The sequence below is a fragment of the Calidris pugnax genome, unplaced genomic scaffold (assembly GCF_001431845.1).
Source record: "Calidris pugnax isolate Ruff unplaced genomic scaffold, ASM143184v1 scaffold201, whole genome shotgun sequence".
NCBI classification, from domain to species: domain Eukaryota; kingdom Metazoa; phylum Chordata; class Aves; order Charadriiformes; family Scolopacidae; genus Calidris; species Calidris pugnax.
In genome coordinates, this window is record NW_015090933.1 from 432,736 (window position 1) to 453,800 (window position 21,065).

General features: G+C 37.9%; 1 protein-coding gene across 2 annotated transcripts in view; it reads left to right on the forward strand.

The window, feature by feature from the left end:
* Positions 1–18,095, forward strand: part of ATG7 (autophagy related 7) — a 105,594-nt gene extending 87,499 nt beyond the window's left edge. For both annotated transcript variants that reach the window (XM_014951705.1, XM_014951706.1), the window contains exon 19: positions 17,241–18,095. In XM_014951705.1, the coding sequence (XP_014807191.1) occupies positions 17,241–17,273 (33 nt within the window). In that variant the 3' untranslated portion in view covers positions 17,274–18,095. The remainder of the gene's footprint in view (positions 1–17,240) is intronic.
* Positions 18,096–21,065: the final 2,970 nt, after the last annotated feature.

The window sequence follows — 21,065 nt, forward strand, 5'->3', positions numbered from 1 at the left end:
TTATGATCAGAGCTATCAGGAGACACCTATATTGTTTAATCGTGGTTCTTAAACTTCAAAAATCATAGAATTCAAAAATCATAGAATTCAAAAATCATAGAATTCAAAAATCATTTTATTCCATCTTTCTTAAAGAAGGTCGGCTGGATCATTGTTTGGACATTTCCAAAGAAATACCTAATTCTTCAGGCAAATGTAACTATCAAGCCTACTTTCTATCAGAGAGTACCTTTGTGTGGCACTGATATCTTTTCATGTCCTGGGTTTTCTCTTTTATTAAGTCCCGTTTGGCACTGGCCCTACAAACCATGCTTGCTTTGTCTTAAGGATTTATTTTTTTTTATTCTAGCACCTCTCTGTCCTTTATATTGTCAGTCACCACAGTCTTTTTGATGTCTACCCATCCATACATCTTGTGACCTAACTTTCAGCTTCTCTTAATAATCATTTTACTTTATATCTATCTTCTTTTGAACTCTCTTCACCACTACTGTCAGATTTCTGACACAATTCTTTTACTGCAACATGCTTCCAGTCTGTAGTGATATTAGACCCCCAGTTAATACCTTTTTCATCTCAGTTTCTCTGAAATGCTTTAAATCTCCTTTAACTCATTTTTCACAGACCCATCACCAACAGACAGACAACCTAAATATTCTTCAGTTTATTCTTCGGTCTCATTGCTGCTTGATTTCATCAGTTTAGGTGCTTGGTGCTTTAGGTGCTCTCAAGCCCTTTCTTGAGATGCATTTAATTTGCCTTCTTGCTGTGGATTATAAATCAAGGTGACACCACCGTTTTCTCAAAGTGACAAAGATTACCTTAATTAATTAATTAATTAATGTAAGCATACCATACCGTGTAAGTCAAGGAACATGACTGTATCTCCTCTGCAACACCGTCCTGCTCATCTAATGTTCTTTGAGTCCAGTTCACAGGCATGAAGAAATGCAATAATTATCTCATTCCGCATTGTCTTGTTAATAAACCTTGACTCACTGCATAATTTTCCCTAAGTTTTTATGGTACTTCTAATCTTTGTGCATGAACTTTTATAATTGGAATAACTTGGAACTTGTTCTGCCTTTTGAATGATTTGTTGGTTTTTTGACTTATTTCTTCTTGTTAGCAGCAATGCCATAATTTTAAAAAAAAAAAAAAAATCCCAAAAATGAAATAATATGATGTGCCTGCCCAGCTTTGTGCTTGGTCTGCATATGAATTTCATTTTTCCTTGGTGTGGGAAAAATACTAGTCTAGAGATAAATCCCTTTTTGATTGGCTGCTCTAAATAAAGCAAACAGCAATTGTTTCTAAGCTAATGTCACTGATGGTATCACCGCCCCAGATTAGAATTTCACTGCAGCTTGGAGCCTTCAGTGGAGATGTATCATTCTTTCTATTGAACCTGATCTTGTAGGTTTTTTTCCTTGTGAAAACCACATCCTACTCAGTTAATTAATGAGACATGGAGCCTAGACATAGTTTCCTGTTTTGAAAGATTGGAATTTAAAATAAGTTTAACCTATTTATTAAATCTACTTGTATATATTAATTAAAAATGTGTTAAAATACATGTAAATAACTTAAGCTGCCACCTGATATTTTGTCTTTATCACTTGCAAGGCTGAAGATTCTCCAGAATGCAAGATTAAGCTGAAGGGAAGAGTATATATTTCCATGTAAATATAATATTTCCTCATGGTTCCACACTAGCCCTACCATATCCTAGGTGAGACAGATCCAAACACAGATAGATTTGTATATAGTTGTGTTTAATATGTTGCTGGTTGTCTGGACCTTAACACAGTCTTGTGGAGCAAGATTGACCTACGTTGAAAAGGTCATGAAGCTGCTTTTTATGAAGCTGGCACTTCACGTACCATTTCATAATCAGTCTATAGAAGCATCTTAAAACTCTTGCTTCCAGTAACGTGATACAGATAAAAGAGAAGGTATGTGTTGAAAATGGAGGTACCACTGCCAAAGCAGGAGAACAATGTCTGGAGGTTTGTAGAGCACAAAACTGCACTTACTCCTTGCTTAGCTGATTACATGAGATCTACCTCAGTGCTGTATCTAAATATCTGTTTGTGTCGTGCAGTGTGTTCTCGAGGTGAATAGCTTTTGGCCGTTTTATGTGTCATGCAGTGCGTTCTCGAGGTGAATAGCTTTTGGCCGTTTTGGAACATGGATTAAAAAAAAATTGCTAGAATATCTTAGAAAGAATCCTGTCTTACCCACCCCATCCTTTTTAAATGAAGAAACCGACTTGAATTCATCTCCCAGTCCCAGCTGCTGCCTGTCCTGTTTGCCGTGCTGCGGTTCCCCGTGTGTTTTAAATATATTATTGCTGTCCTCAGTGGGCACTGAAACTTTGAATGTGCTTGTTTTGAAATTTCACTGAGGCATACTTAGACTCTTACAAAATCCCTCCCAGACATGAGTGTAAGTGTGCTGGCACCGCGTGTCTACTAGGACTCGCAGATTGTTTCTTTGATTGCTCATTTGTGAGCTTCTATTAAAAGATGACTTGTCTGTTAGCCAGGTGTAGGGCCAACCTGTGTAATGGTGTCCACATGGGGGGTGTTCTGGCTGGAGGAAAGCGGTTTAAAAACAAGCTTGGAGAACTGATTGACCTGTGTGGAAACAGCCTGCACAGATGTGTTGTAATATCCTTCCCACTTCAGCAGACATGACTAAACAGACTTTGTCTGCTCCGAACAATTAAGATGTTTGCCAGTGTGTGCAGGGCCCCATGCAAGTTCCAGCTTGTTCCCAACTGGTAGAGGAGTTTTTCAATTTGTACAAAAATATTTTAGCTGTTCACGTTCTTTTCATTTTAGGGTTTACTCAAGATCTTTAACTTCTCAAGGAACACCTTTTGCTTTACATAAATAAAAACACTTCCCTCTTCAGATTCTTCTAGTTTTTCTAATTCCCTGGAAGCAGTACTTACCTAGCCAAAAAAGCAAACCTTGCTTTATGTGGAAACAAAAAAGAAAATGCAGTGATGTTTATTCATGACCACAACAGATTTCCTGCCATCGTGACTCAGAAAGAGTCTGAGAACCTCTGCTCAGAATTTTGCTTTAATGTGGAGGCTCGCGAGTGGTATCCACAGGATGCAGATGGGACTGAGGACTGATGCTCTGTAGCTGGTGTTACAGAGTGGGAGAACTTTTTGCTATTGAATTCAATAAGACAAGCACCAGGGAAATCGTTAATGAAAGCTCTGGGAGAAATAAGATGAGGTTTATTATGCTGAATAAGGGGATCACTGTGGGTACTGTTCCAGTGGTAAGTTATTCTAGGTGTGTGGTTGGACTACCTGCTGTCCTGAGTGTGGCTGAAGAGTCACTGCTCTCCTGAGGTAGGCTGACAAACCAGACACAGAGAGTTTTTTCTCTGAGGTGGACCTGTTTCCTTGAGACTTCCTACTCTCCTATCTGTCTCATGTCTATTTGCTAATTGGAGAAATTTTCTGAAGCTGATGAGTTTTAAGCATTGAATGATCTTCAAAGAAACCATTACAGAAAATGAGGCATCTGAATACAGATCCAAACTTGAGATCTGATTGTTAATGGGTTGGTGTTTTTTTAATCCCTCAATATTATTGGTTAGTGTTACGGAACTTTTTTCGTTGTTGAAACTTTAATTGAGCTGTATTACTACAAAGACAAAGGAATACAAAAGTTTCCATGAGCAGCTACTTCCTTACATCACCAAAATCACCCAGAGCAACAGTATTTAGATATCAGATTAGCAGGAAATGACTACAGCAGGCTATCCGAAACCTGTGGTACCAGAAAACACTTCCATGACTCTCAAAAGAATAATTATAAAGCATGTGTTTGTAATAACTATGGATTATTTGTTCTGTATTAAAATAATTGGACAATACTTGGTTAAAACTTTGCTACCTAACTTTAAGATGGAAATGGAACTTAACCACGGTGCAGCCTGAGCAGCACATGAAAAGAAATGCCACCCCCTTTTTCTCTAACCCCCCAACAAACAAGACTTTAAAATAAGTAAGATTCAGTTAAGATGCTAAACCTACTAGAGGATATAATTGTTCATTATGAGTATAACTAATTAATCTGAGTAACATAATAATGTTAAACAACTTAACACCTAACTACCAGTTATTCAATATTTTACTATATATTTCTATTACTATAGAAAATTGAGACTGGAAGGGTGCTCTGGAAGGCATCACACCCAGCTTCTTCCTCAATGCAGGGCTGAATCTGTGGGCAGCTTGTCCCATTTGCTTCACTATTGTCACTTGACAATTTTTGCTTATTTCCAGACAGAATTCCTCTTGTTGGAACTTGTGCCCATTGTCTTTTCGTCTTTCTGTACGTGCTCCTCTGAGGAGTCTGTTATCTGATTCCATGGTTGATTATTTTGCTGGAACAGAGAGAGGAAATACTTTACTAAGAAATTACAGAAGTATCAAACTTGGTGAACTTTATGTGCTGTTTACTCTCTGATTTTCTTGGTAAACGTTTTCAATGCTAAAAGCTAGTTTAAATTCAAATTTCACAAATATATTTTCATTAAGGGTTTTCTTCTGTGGTTTGCTGTTGGTTACAGTGACTGAAAGGAGTCATTGAACTGATATTTTGTCTTAGAGAAAGAAAGAATTGCTTTTTTAAATAAAATCATTCAATTAGTTGAAATATACGTGACTAGGAAGATTCTTGCTCTTTCTTCAAATCTTGCCTTATCTAAAGAGTGCACTGATAGAACACTGATTTATAAAAGTCACAATTCTAAACAAGCTTATTCTCCTTTATAGCTGTATGTATTTGGAATAATTTATAAAGGTTGACTGCCAGGTTTTGTTGACTGCGTAGTCTTGTTAGTGGAAGAAATAGCTCATTCCTTTGTAGACAAAGGAAAACTTTACTTCATCTTTACAGTGAAACTAGACCGTAGATCATTATATTAAATGTTGTGCACAGGGGCAATGAAGAGAATAATTCCTGGTTTTAAAATCCTGTTTTAATTCCCCCCAAAGTGAAATTGCTATCTTTGTTTGAAGCTATACTTGCAAATTCTACATCAACAGCAAAATGTTATTGTAGCCCGTCACTTGTTTCTTTGATTGGTGGATGTGATTAATGTAGTTTTGGGGAATATCAAAGAACATGTTATCAACTTCTTATCGTACAATTTTGATTGAGAATTTATCCCCTGTGGATAGGTCAGTGTGGGAGAAAGCCCCATAGTAACTGATAAAATACATGAGTGGACAGTGAAAGCTTTCCTCAATGGCAGATTAAGATAGGAGCTGGCTCAGGCTATACAATGAAATAACGTACAGTTAAAGACAAGGAGATTGTGAGACGTGGGAGAATGTGTTGCCAGCACACACAAACACACAAACACAAACAGATCTGTAGTTGGAATAACAGAGCTAAGTGATAAATCTGTGCTTTGAGTGGGATTGATGCAATCAGCGTAACTCTCAGAACAACGAGGGGGAAAAACCAGGGGAATTTAAGGCAAGAGGTGATGTGGGCTGTACCAAGGACTTCTGGACAAATAGGACAACATTAAAAATGTGTATGATATGGTTTAAAATTGTCTTGCTGTGTAGCTCAAAAAAAGGCAGAATCTAGTATCCAAGATGGTTTGAATTACTGAGAGAAGCAAAAAGGAGAGGATTTCAAAGGCAGAACTGACTGGTGCTTAGCTAATACTTCACCGCTTACTGTTATGAAGAAACCAAACTTCATTTATGTCTTTTGAAACTCCTCTTCTCTAATGTTGTTATTTTTGTAGTTTCTTCTACCGCAACCTGGATATGATATGACTTTAACTCAGATTTAGTTCCTTAGAAAATATTTTCTGTTACCCATAATAAAAAACAAAATGGGGAGAAACATCCATCTCTGATGTGGAAGAAACCAAAACCTCAGTTCTTGGTTTCAAAAGAATTTTTTTTTATACTGTTAAGAGGAGAAAGAACGGTATTAATAGAACTGTAATTAATTTGTTTATCACATTAGAAGAGAAAAATTAGAACTACGTAAAAGCTTTTCAGTCAATTTTGTGAGCAAGTAGCAGGTGTTCAAAAGAAGGAGAGAAAAATTAGAAACTACATAAAAGCTTTTCAGTCAATTTTGTGAGCAAGTAGCAGGTGTTCAAAAGGTTAATGCAAGAAATGTGGCCAGCTTTACAGAAAACATGAAATTGTATCACTTTTGTGAGTTCCCAGTGAGGATGGTGTGGTGGTTGTTTTTGTTGTTTTTTTTTTAAAGTCTTCTCCATTACACAGCAGGTGAATGTAGCACTGGCATTTTGTAAGAATATTCCCTCGAGCCAAAACTGCTTGATGTGAAAAGTTTGGTATTAAGTCAGAAGGGCTAAGAAGGAGATGATTTTATGTGGAGCTGCAATCCAGGATGCAGCTCATTAGTGAGCATCATGAAGGAAAAGTATAGCAGTTTGCACAAGACAAGATCCAAATTTAGGGAGCGGGGTCACGTGCTGCCAAAGTAAAGAGATGATCAGAATAGTTCTTGTAAGGTGTTTATGTTGAATAAAATAATTTGCCTGCCTGAGACCCGCATTGTAATTATTCAAGATGATCTTATGTTTCTCAAATTTAGACTCAAACATTTAAATTAACATTATGAGCGTGATCCTCCATTTAAAAAGAGGACTTGTGAACGATAGCTTAATGTGTCAATCACTTATAGAGTACCTTTTGTGTTTTAGTTTATATCAAGTCTTCAGTTTTCCCCTATGCAATATCTATAATCACCTATTCCTTTTAATTTCTGTTGCTTATCAGTTCCGTAAGGATTTGAAAAGCTATGTAAACTGAGTAAAATGAATGATTTTATTCTCTACTGAAAAGAAAACCATTTTTTGCAGTGTGATATGATCTTAAATGTTTATAAATGAGTACGCCCTTGGTTTTGAATATTGTTTGAAAAGGTGTCCCTCCCAGTGCATTGTCAAACTGCAGCTTGATCTTGATCCTGCTCCTCTTGCCACAAAAGGCCAAGTACAGCCTGGATAAATGGCAACACTGCTTTCTCCTCCAGTTTGGTGCTCTGGGGATATGTTGAATTAAAACACTTGATTGTTCAAAATTATGCAGAACAACCTCATATATATATTCCAGTTCATTCTTTGGGGGGGCAAGGAGGTGGTGAAGGGGAAAAAAAGGGGATATTTAAGATAAAGTAAATTTAGTAAAGAAGTAAAGTATGTTTTCGTAGTGCAGGAGATCTGTTGCTTGTTTTAAGATGGATTTTACAGAAAATTCATTGAACAGCCTTGGTTTATATTCCCATTTTGGAGCCATACTAACTATATTTGCTGCAACCAGACTTTTAAAAGTAGCTTCTCACTCCGTCGTTCACAGTTGGATTAACGTGTTCTTCCAGCGGTCCCCGTTGATCCCATAAACTCAGCGTAATTGCAATCATAAAATAGGCAAAAAGATCAAAGTAATCCCATCTGGGGGGGAAAGAGCCTTCTGAGCCAAAACAAGCTGTTTGGCTTGTAAGCAACTGGAAGCCTTTCCTCCTGCACATCTGCAGCGTGCTCTGCGTTACAGGGCTGGGGAGCGGGGCCTGCTGCCTACGGCCTGTGGCTGGGATGCTATAGAAATGCTGCAACTGCACTTTGCACAGCTTTTCTAGACTAAATAACTTGTAATAAAAAAGATTACTTTGTACCAGCTAGATTACACTGGAGACATTTATTTCTGTTCGTTTTCAGAGCGCTGGGTTACAAATAATGAAGTGCGACAGAGTGGACTTGATTATTTTTATATATTTTTTTAATTGGTGAACAATTTGCTGCACTCAAAGCAGCAAATCCCTTGGTATGGCCATGGCGTCTTCCAACGGTTTGGTGCCATCAGGCTAAAATAAGGTTTGGGAGTTAATAACAGTCAAGAGCTTGTCAGATCATTGCTTTCTTACTGGGAATGAGAGAGACCAAGAGAAGACCAAGCGGGTTTTCACTTTGTTTAAAGCAGTTCTAGCAGGATAGATAAAGGAAGCAAAAACGAGAATTAAATAAGGAGATTTGATAGCTAGGACACATACAAATATTCACAAATGAGCTGTTAGTCTAACAGATGTTGAAATGATATGGTCAGAAAATCAGAAGCAACTCTGAACAGGGTTACAGAATCTGGAGTCACACAAGACCCTTCTAGCACAAAATCTCTGCACAGTAGCATCCCAATTCTTGTTTGTTCAGCTGTATCCATATTAATGGAAGTGCCACAAAAATAAATCTGACACTTGGACAAGTTTTCATGTCGTTTCAGAACTGCTTCCTGAGTCACTACATGGGTTTGTAAGTGAACTGGAAGCTGCCTATATTATTTAGAGAATTGTGTAACGTGTGGGCATAGCAAATACTTTAAGAGTGAGGCAATGTGCTTGTAGAGGTCTGTTGTTGCTGATGCACCTTCTGCTTTCTTTTGTTAATTTTCTGTCCGTTTGAAATAATAGGGGTTTAGCAGAACTAAACCACAACCCTGATTTGCCTGTTGTATTTCGAGAGCATCTCTACCTTTAGTATCTAAATATTTTGCTAATTGTGTGTTTGTACCAACACTTGCAATTTTCTGTGTAATATTTATTTTTGTCTTACCTGATAAACATAATGGGAAAAGGGACATGAAGGATTTTAATAATAATCATGGGGGAAACTAGCATGTAAGGTTTAATACAAATGCATTTTTCTGACTATTCAAAGAGCATTCTTTCTGCATAAGAGGAGAGAGGAGAAGATCTTCTGTAACTTCTTGGTACCTCCTCCACAAGATAGAAATGTTATGTATACACCACATGTATCTCCATGGAAGCAATGATGAGATCAGTGAGGTCACTGGATAAATCAAAATTGTAATGAATTAATATTTTGATTGCTTTTCAAGTTTTCTACGACTTATGTAGTTATATGCAGAGGAAATATGCTTATACTAAATACATGTTCAAAATGTGCATGTAGGATGACATAACTGCATGTGGGAAATCTGCATCGGTTTTTTCCTGCCAAATACTATTTTCTGATAATGGTATTTGAGCTGAAAAGGATCCATATTCTTGATTTCAGGATTATTTAGAATAATGCATACCTTGTTTGTCTTTGCCAGTTACACTTTGTGAAGATGGAGTATGGTTGATTAACCAAGAAAATACTGTAGGCATAGAGTTGAAACGTGACTCTCGGCTGAGTTAGGTGACCCTCCAATGATACTTCTTATTGCTATTGGATTCCCTGTCTCATCTGAAAATGGTCAATACAACTTCAAGGATTTCTGTGCACTTTTTTTGAACTTGTAGAAGTTGGGTTGTTGGTTGGGGTTTTTTTTAATTAAGAGAGAGATTTTTCCAGTTCTGAAGGGTCTTCATAACACTTGGCAGTCTCCCTTCATGATGTGACATGGTTTGCAAATATCGATCTTAGTTCCTTCTTCCACCCCAAATCTCTGTCTCCATGAAGAGTGGTGAGATGGTTGATTCTTCACACAGACTGTCAGAGTGCACATCCAGGAATGTGTCCCCTGTCTGACCAGCCATCTAATTATGGTCTGAATTTCTTTTGAATATAACGCTTATCTGGTTTATTAGGTGCCTAGAACTGTACCTTTTTAACTTAACATTTTTAAGCTGTTGACAGGATTGGAAGTAGATGACTCTTCTGTTCCTGTTGGGAAGGTGTTGCTCCGTCAACAACGTGTAGGTGCTATAAAGAAGCATTGTGAGGATATTAATGGTAGAGGGTGTATTTATGGATATCTGATGGCAATGGGCTAATTCGACAAAGACGATCCTTGTTTCAATAGATGGTTTTATCTTATGTTTCGAGTAAAACTCTGGAGGAGGGTTCTTAGAGAGGCTGTGAAATCTCAGAAGTATTTAAAACTCAGCTGGACAAGCCCCTGAGCAACCTGATCTAGTTGGCTCCACTTTGAGTTGAAGGAATGGCCAAAGTGATCTCCAGAGGTATCCTCCAATCAAGCTCAGTCAGTGATTCTATGACCCCACTTAAGACCGAGAGTACCTTAAGTATCATGTTTTGTAATCTCTTTATTGTTTCTGAATTGTTTATTTCTGAAATCCAGTTGAGTAGCCTGTCTAGTTAAACCGCTGCTCTTTTATAATCCGTAATTATCGAATGTTTGATTCTGTATGACCTGAAAGCTAATTTACAGGTCTTAGACAGCAGTTGTGCATCACCTGTGAGTTAAAAAGCTGTAGTGGAACATGGCAAGCTATTGATTTACGCAAAACAAATAAAGTCTGTGTAGTTGGAATGGTACAGACTCAGATGTATAAATGGTGTTAATTATTCTGAGAAATCACTTAGGTACATGATCCAGATTTCCTGTACAAGTCTGTGCAACCCTTGAAAGTAAACTTGTGTTTACATCTACATTGTGAATTTTTTGCAGGATTTAGAAACGTAATGAATATAGACTTACACATATATTTATTTTTAATGTAAAACCTGAGCACATCAAAGGAGTAAGATGATAGAAGAATTTGAATGTGTACTTTTATATACTATAATACTTTCAGTTTCATCTCAGTCAAAGGGTTTATATCAGATCTACTCATTACTATGACAGTATTTACATTAATTGTGGCTTCATTCAAACACACATTCTGTTTGGATAGGTGCTTTTTGGTGGTAGTAAAATGAAGTTTAAAATCCCATACAAAATAGGATAATGGCAATCATCAAACCTGCTTGGTGGGAGGGTGGTTGTTTGGTTGTTTTCACACTTGTTTGTTTTCAGTTTTTAAGAGCCTGAGGGAAAGACTTCATAGTAGAAACTATCCTCTTAGGTATACGTCATGCCAACAACTTAAGTGCTGTGCCCTGAAAAATGGCTTTTTCAGCTCCAAAGCATTTTTAGAGGGGGAGAGAAATTGGTTTTGTATTTGCTTGCTTCTCTGCTTTGTTTTTTTTTTTTCCTCGTAAAACAAGGAACAATGGAAGGAAATGTGTCTGAGGCATTCTTATACCAAAAAAACTTAGTGTGCATTTTTTTTGTTTCTTTTATTGTATTGTTTCATTAACTGCTAGTCATGTAAAAAAATGATCTTTTTTTTTTAATGTTTTCATGTAATAATCTGATTAATATACCTAGGAAAACTGCTATAAAAACAGGAGGGACTAATTAGTGTCCAGTGCTACTGTTTGTATGTCTGTTTGGAATGTGTTATTAGAGGATATTAAAAAAGCCTTCTACTGAAAAGTTTACGCTGAACAAATACTTTCTGTACTGTTTACATGCCTTTTTCTGTTTTGTTCTTAAAGTTATCTTTCAAAGCATTTGGAATCTTCAGATGCCAGTTCTGCAAGATATTTAGAAAATGGTCTGGTTTCAAGTGTGTGTAGGGTCATTTTGAGAGGGGTAACGTTTGCAGTTTGTATGAAGAGGGAAGCCACTTGAGAAGTATTACACTTATATTGAAGAGAAATGTATGCAAGAGGAACTGGAAGAAGAAAAGAATGGTTGCTGTTGGTTGAGATCAAAATGAGAATCCCTCGTGACCTTGACCTAGATTTTAGGCTGTGATTATGGGCTGAAGAGATTTTGGAAAAGTCTCTAAAGGGAGAACAAGCATCAGTCAGGGACACCATCATTGAGAAAAAGTACAAAGTTGATGGACTTGAATTTTATTGCAAGATAATAAACCATTTGGACAGGATAGGCTGTGAAGATTCTAGTACAGACCAAAAAAAAAGGAACCTGTGTAGGTACTAGGGATGCCAGGAATTTGTTGGTTTTGTCAACTAGTGGGGATAGGACTACTGTTGCACAGGGATCTGGAAAAATTATCCATGATTTTCTCTCCCTGCTGTTTAAATCAAGCAGCTTGAAGAAAGAAATGCAGTTTTTATAATCCGTGGCTTTGATATTTTTTTTTTTTTAAGGGTTAATTTCTTTTCGTGTGTGTTTAAGTTTGTCATTTCTGTGTCAACTGAAGTAAGGAGTATCAGATACCTGGTCTGTAGTTAATTCTTCAGATCATAGCCAAAACTAAGTTTGGCTATGGTTTAATTATAGAAAGTTAGCAGCCATTTCTGAAAAACATTAGGTAAATCTTGTTGCAGAAATAGAAACCTGTTGCAGGAAAACAGTGAGGTGTGGACGGGATGAAGAGTCGTGGAGGAACCACTGTAATTCTTGTAGGATAAGCTTTTGCCACTGGGAGCAAGAGGGGATCCTTCTTAAGTGCATGACTTTGGTTTCTTGGATAGCAAAGAAAACAGTTCGCCATAGAGCATGCTATTCAGGCTCTGACACGCATCTGGGTATAAATTCTGAACAAAGCTAAAAGCTCACCTTGGTGCAGAATACTCTTTGTGTTGGTTGTTCATTTATGGCTTTTTTTTTCCTGTGGGAAAGGGGGATGGGGAAGGGCTCGTCAAATACGCAAAATGCTTGAAGTGTTTTCAGTTTCAGTGAGATGAAGGGTAGTGCTTAGTGTGCATCAAATATCCGAGATGAAAGGAGGGTGCTGAACTTTGTAATTATCCCTCAGTCTATACCATGGAGTCTGAAAAAGTTGCATGTTACGACTTGTGGGCATTTAATGAATTTCAAGTTGCAATTTCATTTCCGTTGCCGTTCCTGAAAGATGCAGCCAGTGGACCAAGAAGAATCCTGAACCAGTTGCACAGGGAGTGTTACTGCAGCCTGCTCTGTCTAGTTCATTTCTAGTACAAGTATATTTAGACACACATATTTTGTAAAGTATTTTAGGCTGCCAAAAGTCGTGATGTATTGTCTCTCTGGTAAAGCATAGAACAAAAGCATGTTTAACCTAATATCTATCAAAAAAACCTCACATCGCATAGATGCAAAATAATTTAGTTGCTTTAAATTTAAACATACGCTTGGATGTATTCTTTTTTCCAGTTGTTTTAGATTTCCCGAGTAAGTGTACATTTCAAAATCAAAGACTAAGATGTGATAAGCCTTAATTGATCTGGGAAGCTGTATGTTCTGTGAAACTCAGCTGTGCCCTTTGATGTATGTAGCCACTCGCTTTTAGCCCTTGCCTTTGCCTGTAGAATTTTACTCTTTACTTACTCTTCACCGTATTTGGAGCATTTATAACAAAGTAAATACTGTGGTTTGCATAATAAAGCTATTCCAGGTCTTTCTAAGCAAAGTGTTTTGGTACATGTGTATGTAAATTTAACTCAGTTGTGTGTAGAAAATAGTATTTGTGGGGGTTGTTTGTTTGTTTGTTTTGTCTCTCTTAATGAGGTAGCCATTTTTGTGGCAAATCCTTCTAGATCCATGCTGGCAAGAAACTTTTAAGAATCCCCTAAGGGTACCTTTATATTCTTGCAAGTTTATTTATAGGATAAACAGTAGTTATCTATTTGAATTACATGTGTTAATTCTAAGATGCGAAGCCACTACCTGCTTCAGTAGGTGAGCACCAATTTCAGAACCATTGTCGTGGAAGTTAAATTTCAGGTACTGGGTGTTATTGCTGTGCGAAGGAAATGCAAAACTCCTTATTCAGTGGGATTTATTGAACACTTAATCTGGAACTGTATAAAATCAATCAGTGGGAACTTGTGAAGAGTTAACTTAATACACAGGGTTTTTTCCCTGTTCTTCCTATTGCTTGTCATTTCAAGAAAACAACTGCGGGAATTCTTTTCTTATCCTGAATAGACGTAATTTGCATCTGAAATTTAAGAACTACAAAGATGTGTGAATATAAAAGCACATATTTGAAGAAGCAGGTGCATTGAGATAATCTGTGCAGGTTTGTAGAGAGGGGGTTGGCTCTGGCAGCGGGGTTATCTCCCTGGTTTATGCCTTCTCCTGCCCTCGCCTGGGGCTGCCCTTGGCTCCCGCTCACCCAGGTGGGCTGTGGGACAGAGCAGAACTGAAAACAAAATCCAAATCCTCAGCTTGGGTTGGATGTCAGATTCTTGGTGTTACAGTCATTTTAGACACCAGCTTTCATGGCTTTCTGTATTTCAGGATTTCTTCTCTTAAAAGTACCCTTTTGAAGTGATATCTGATGTTTGCATAGTTGTAGTCTATGTATTTTAAGTCTTTTCATGTGTATTGCTATTAACTAAAAGCCCCTGATGTATTATAGCTCTCAGTATCAACATTTAACACAACTTATTTTGCACAGTATTGTGTGGCTTGTTTTCTTTATGTTAACATGCAATTGGTAACTTTTGTATAGAATTTTCCCCTTTTGCTTTATATTCTCCGCTCCCCTCTGCGTGTCATTGTTAAGGTATTACTGCTTTGTTCTTTGTCAACCTTGGCAAGATCCAGCACACAGTGACTGCTCTGATAGTAAGATGAAGTGTAAACTGTCTTATAAAACTGTCTGTTCTTCTGGAAGTACAATAATAGCACACTTTTCACACGTTTAAAAATAATTCTCGATGCAGGATGTTTGCATAGCAGTTAAATACCTCCGAACCTCGGTTTCGGTCTTTTTGCAAATATTTTTATGTTAAAAGACTCCCGGGAAAGAGCTGTGCCTTAGATGGGAGAAATTAGTTGTCAATCTCTTCACTTTCATCCCCTTGTTCACAATGTTCTATTTCTTAAGTGACCTAGTAGGCGCTGCTGCTGGCTGCGGGAGCTGCTTGCGCTCTTAGTCCTCAAGTTACTTGAGGCCCTCTATGGGTTGCCCGTCCTCGACTACGGCGGCCAAATACAGGGAACTGCTTTCAGCCCTTTAATTTCAACAAAACGAACTTACAGCGCCCGTGGAGCTGCTGTTTGTATCATATGGAGTGTTGGGGTAAAGCAAGCGCTGCGCATTAGACCTGTAAAGCAAAAAAAGGCTCTCCCGGCTTTACAGGAATTACGGAACAGCCGGCCAGTTCCTGGATGGAAATATTTTCATATCACAAAATTAGTAATATCGCTGGCACCCTCACCAGCCTCTCTCTGTAAAAGCCAAGGGAACACAACGGGGGGTGTTCTTGCCTCTCACCCACGCTGCGGCTCGGCGCGGATGATGGGAAAGCAGAGAGCAGAGACGCTGGCTGCGCTCCCGGTGTATCTGCTCCGTAGATAAGAGTTTCTTAGGGCTGTCGCTTGGCTGCTTTCCCTTTTGCCTTTGAATCACCTCATGGTGTATTTTTAAAAGTATTTCTTGTGCTGCTTTGACGGAGAGGTGTGTTTGTGAGGGCTACAATCTACAGGCTTTGTTTTCAAAAATTAGAGTGTGCTAGAGAGAGATGGACTATCACTCTGAACTTTGCATTTCTTGCTTTTTGCCAGCTTGAATCATACCATAAACTCTATTTAAAGATTTTGTTTTTTGTATTTATTTTCCACATCCTTGACCCTGACTGGTGAGCTGGACATTTGTGTTTGCCTTGGCAAGCTCCAAGCTGCTCATCTAGGGCAGGATGAAAACTCTATTTTCCTTTTGTAAACAAACTGTTCCTTCAGTATTTTCCATAAGGATTCACACCACCATTTTGTAACGCTTCTAGGAATTGAGAAAATCTTGCCACTCGGAGTTTTCATTTTACACAGCTTGTAGCAAAGCATAGAAATGTTTGGTTTTATATGAGTAACAGTTTTCTGAGGTTGGGTCTGAAGAGCTTTTTTCAGAATGTTTTAAAATACCAGAAATACTACATTTTGTTGTGAAGGGGTTTATTAAAGTTATAGATGAATATTTATTGTTGCCTGTCCAGAAAATGGGGTTGTTTGTATTTTTTATTTGTCTAACAGTAGTGCTGGTATGTCAGACAATGCGACTGTGAACACTGCCCCATTGTACCAGACACCGTACGCACGTCAAATGCTGCTTTGTGCCCTGAAGAATTTACAGTCTAAATAAACATTCACGTTCTGCATTTCTTTGGATAGATGTGTTTTAGTGGTCAGGATGTAAAATGAGAGAACAAATTAGTGGGCCACTCGATGCCAACACATAAATTATGTTTTAGAACAAATGAACTGAATTTGGTTTTCCAGAGGGACAAATGACTGATGCCACCCCTGTTTTGTTAGGTCATTTGCAGTGGGGGGTTCACGGTTTTGAGGGCTGTACGCCATGGATATGACATTCTTGTCATCAACAAGACTTGTATGAAGTTTTATGTATTATAAAATGGATGTTATTAAATCCAACTCAAAGCAGAGTACCCGTGTTAGTCCTGATCCCAAGCTACTGCAGGCCCTGCCAAGGGGAAAAAGGCTATTTGCCATGAGCTAAACCTCCAATGAAATCATTAAAAGCCTTTTAAGAGCACACACATTTCTCTCTAAGAAAAAGCTTATGGCATATATTCATAATATTGAGCAAAAAAATTGAGCAACCTGCTCTAGTGGGAGGTGTCCCTGCCCATGGCAGTGGGCTTGGAACTCGAGGATCTTTGAGGTCACTTCCAACCCAAACCATTCTATGATTCTGTGATAATATGTTCTCTTCTCCCCCAGCCCCCCACTAACTAGTTGTGCTCACAAGTCCCTGTATTTTTGCTCAGCTCATCTGCTCTGCTCCCTGGTAACTGGTACAAATTTATAAGACTTGCTGTAGTACGTTCACAACGATGCCAGATTCCTTGATGTTTGTGAAAATACTCACTTTTTCCCCGCAGTCTACATCCGCTTACTGAACAGGGAGAAGTAGCAAAGTAAAAGTACAATTATATTGTATTGCAGAAAAAAGCTGTGTCGTTTTAATATTTCTTTAATCAATTGGAAAGCACAATTTTCCACGTAACTTTTCCGCTTTATGCTGCTATTAATGAGATCTAATATTTGGGCTGAAAAATGAAGTCTTGGAGAACAATTAATTCTTCATGAATGTAATGAAAGTTTTCTGCAGTGTTTAGTAAAGTATGCTATTTGTTAGAAGTTATTATCCAAATTAAGTATGTGCCAATGAGTCAGCAAAGCAAAACAAAATGTGTGTTTTCTGGTCTACAACTTACTGTAAATGATAATAAATAGCAAATAACCAAACTGACAGTTCAGGAACAAATGCTGAAAAGCATATGTTAAAAAATACTCCCAAAATTATAAATTATGAATAGCGTATAGGTTGTTGACAGAAGAGAAAAACACTGAATTTTATGTAAAGCTCCATTGGTGCTCGTCATCAGTCCATAAATGTTATTTATTCTTCCTTTTAAATAGTAATACCAATTTTATAACAGCATATTAAAAGCATATTTGAACTCCACAAACTAAATTTACACTTCCTTTTTTGTTGCAGATCTGGGACATGAGTGATGACGAAACAGTCTGAAAATCATCTGAATAAGGTGGAAGATGACCTACTTTGGACTGGAGCGCTGCCTTTTATCTGTTATTTGACAAGTTAATGATTGCTTACCCATTCTGACTGCTACAAATACAAACAAATAGAGTCTACATTTTGGCATTAATGTCTTCACCTTAAAGCTGTCTGTTATGGATATAACTCTCCACATTTTCATTTTTATTATGTAAATAACTAAAGCAATGTGGTTATGTTTAAATCTTTCTTTTCTCCTTTTTTTTTTTTTTTAAATATGGCTTACATATAAAATATGCTGCTTAAGTAAATTTTGTTGGTTTATTTGTCCCAGTTTTTATTTTGATTGTCAATGGACATGTCCAAGCAGCATGTCTAAATGTCTTTTTTCATCTTTCCCAGATTTGTGCCCCTTTAGTTGGAATTTATTGTTAAGATTGAGAATATTCTGCTATTGGGAGTTAAACTGCATCTTTAAGGGAGAGCAGGAGTAAGAACCTACACCTACTGCCTACAACACGTTGGTTGCTGTTTCAAAGGACATATTTGTAGTACAATTTATTCCCTTTTCTTTGTTATAGCGTTATCTTGCCTGTGTCAGTGGAGGTGTTATTCTCTGTAAAGATCTCATCATTTCATGCTATGGAAAAAAAGTTATTTGACCTATATTTACACAGGAAAGAGCAAGGTGCGTTGGTATCATCATGAGACTCCCCTGAAGCTTAGAGAAGGTTTTGTTATGTACTGAAGTTGCTTTTGGGGGAGGATTGTTGATTCCGATAAAACTGGTGGAGAAACACTTAACAGGAATCGGAAATTGTTCTCTAACTTTGCTGTTCTTGGATGATATCATGCAGTACTTTACAGGTGTTAAAGAAGACCAATTTCTGATTTTCATTTTGGTTTGATTTGAAGTTTTTCATTTTTTGCAACATCAGGAACAGCTTCAGATTATGGCTGAGCACAAACAGTAGTGTGAGAATCCTTGAGTTTAAAGGATAACTTGAGGAAAATGGTTTTGTAAAATACCAAAGTACGTTATTACAAAATTGAGAATGAGTATATTGTTTTTTAATCCTGGAAATGTTTTAGAAGTATATTTGAAATCCCTTTTATGGCTTTATATTGTGGGGATTATGGGCTAACTCACTCAGAAAAAATGCAAATAATTTTATCTGCCAAGCAGTCTTTATTTGTCATATATATTATGAAAATTAGTTGATCAATCCAATTACTTTATTTCCTTCCTGTTGTGGTTTAGCCTCAGCCAGCAATTAGGACCCCCAGTAGGGTAGGGAGAGATAAAGATGGTTTAATAGAACAGTAACAGAAGAGAAAATAATAGTAATAATGGTAAAAGAATATACAGAACTGTGATGCAAAACAGTTGCTCACCACGCAATTGCCCAGCCCGTCCTGAGCAGCAATTGTGGGTCCCTGCTTCCCAGCCAGCCCCCATTTATACACTGACCATGAGGTCTCTGGTATGGAATGTCCCTTTGCCCAGCTTGTCCCTTCTTTGCTCCCTCTCAGCTTCTATGGGAAGTTGAACAAGTCCTTGACTTATTGTACTCAATCCCAGCTGAAACCAGGACACTTCCTTAACATAAGCTCTGACTGTTTGATGTAGATATTTTCACAGCTTTTTTCTTATGCCACATCAGAAGAAGTTCTGTCAGGTCAATTTGCCTAAAAGCAAGGATATCTGCCATTCCCAGATTCCGATCATAAAAGATTTATTGAAACATGCTGAGGTTTGCATCAAGTGTCTAAAATAGCCCTTTCTATTTCTTTTAGCTATCATATTAATTGCATTTATGTGGTTTCTTAAATTGCCTTAAGGGAGTGTCTTGCTTAGCTAACTTCATTGTAATATAAAAACATATATAAATCAAATATATTTTTCGAAAGACTAGTAATCATAGGAAACTGATCTTTTGGTGGTCAGGTACTGAACAATAAGACTGATGACATGCTGTGTTGATTCTAAAGCAGTTTGTTAATGTACGTAATGAGTTATGAGCTCAAATGAGTTCCATTTTGTTAGCCATGCCATAGTCCAACTGGAATCCCCAACCAGTACCAGGGTAGGTTAAAGGGAAGGATCTGCATTTTCATCTTTTGGAGTTGCTGACCATGGAGTGTAAAAGTCTCTTTGCAGTTTTTGGTTATATAAAACTGGAAAACTAGATACCCTTCTGAAATCTGATAAACACTAATAATGATTTTAACTCTCTGAAACTCTGCTTATCATGTGGCTTTACATTGAGAGTATCCGTTTAACTGGAGAAGCACACAAGATCGAAAGGTTCAGAACTCAGGGTTAATGTAATGTTTCCTTACCTCTGTAATTTCAGTAACATACAGCTCTCTCAGGCTGAGCTGTTTCCTGTCCATATGCTTCCCAGATGTCTCTGATGTTCAGAAACACTTCAGCTCGACTTGCAATAACTTCCGTTGTCTAACTATAACATTGTTTTCTTTTTCTTTGCAGACCAAAATTGTTCTTATTTTGCTTTTACTCAGTATCTAGGCTTCTACTGAGTGAGAAATCATGAGAAGCCATTCAAATGAATGAATGCACATTCATATACTATAAACAGATAAATCCATTTATTTACTGACTTGTATGCATTTAACGGCAGGATTTTGGCACAGTCCTCAGCTCCAGTTATTGTGTTTAATAGAGGAAGAAGCTAAACTTTACCTTGCTTCATGAAGGAAGTAGGATTTAAATTTTATTTGTGCTGCCATGATGTCCTAGGCATCGGTGAAGAGCACAAACTCATACTTTCATTGTAGAACCTAACAGCTCCCATGGCTTTTCAGGTATAAACCAAATCTGTTGGGAAGAGGGACTGAACAGCCTCAGAGGAACCTAATCATCTTCCTAAAGTATCAAACTGAAAGGTAACGACATCATATGGCAGTGTGGGTGGGACTGTGTCTCACAGAAGGCAACTGTGACACCTACAGAGCACATCTGGGGACATTTAATAGTGTTAGAAGACAACAGCTCTCACTGGAGAGCTGTTGACATAATTTTTGTGCTTGAGTATTACAGGAACTCATGCAATGGTGGCCTCTGTTTTGCTTCCACACTTCTGCTGACTAGAGTTTGTTGAGTGTGATCACTTCAATGTGTTTGCTGACTGAACTCTAGAATTTGTTATGGAGTAGTACCACGTTCACAGAAGTGAGGAGCTTTAGATTCTGTGTGAGAGTTTTCTTCTTTAAAGCCCTCACTTGCTCTCATCCTTGCTTTCACGATCTGCTGTTCAGACCTCTTCACCTGTGTCGCAGTCTGTCCATCAGGAATAAATTTCACTTAGGGCATGTCCTTTCTGTCACATGTCAATCCTCCTAGCGCCATTAAAGCCAGCAGAGTCATAGCCAGTGGGTGCTTCAGCCCACACAAGAATATGTTCCATGGACCATGGGCTAGTTTGAGTCTTAAGTCTTCAACGTTGGGCTCTGTGAGGGAGAAAGGGCACAAGTTTGAAAATTACACTTAGATCTGTGAGTGATCTGACTCATGATGGCCCAGACAGGATGGTTGAGAAAGTCACCAAGGAATGGAACCGCGGGATTTAGATTCCTAGGAAGCTGATGACTCCCAAGAACTAAAGGGAGATTCTGCTTCAGGAGAAGTCAACAGCGCAATAGTTATCTTGGCACATCGAAGGAAACTGTAGTGGTTACTCCAGCCCTTGACATCATTGAGCTTGAGCCTGGAAAAATACTTTTCCCTTCCCTGTGTTGTGTATGGCTTTGGTATCGTGTCGGCAGAGAAGTCCGGTGACA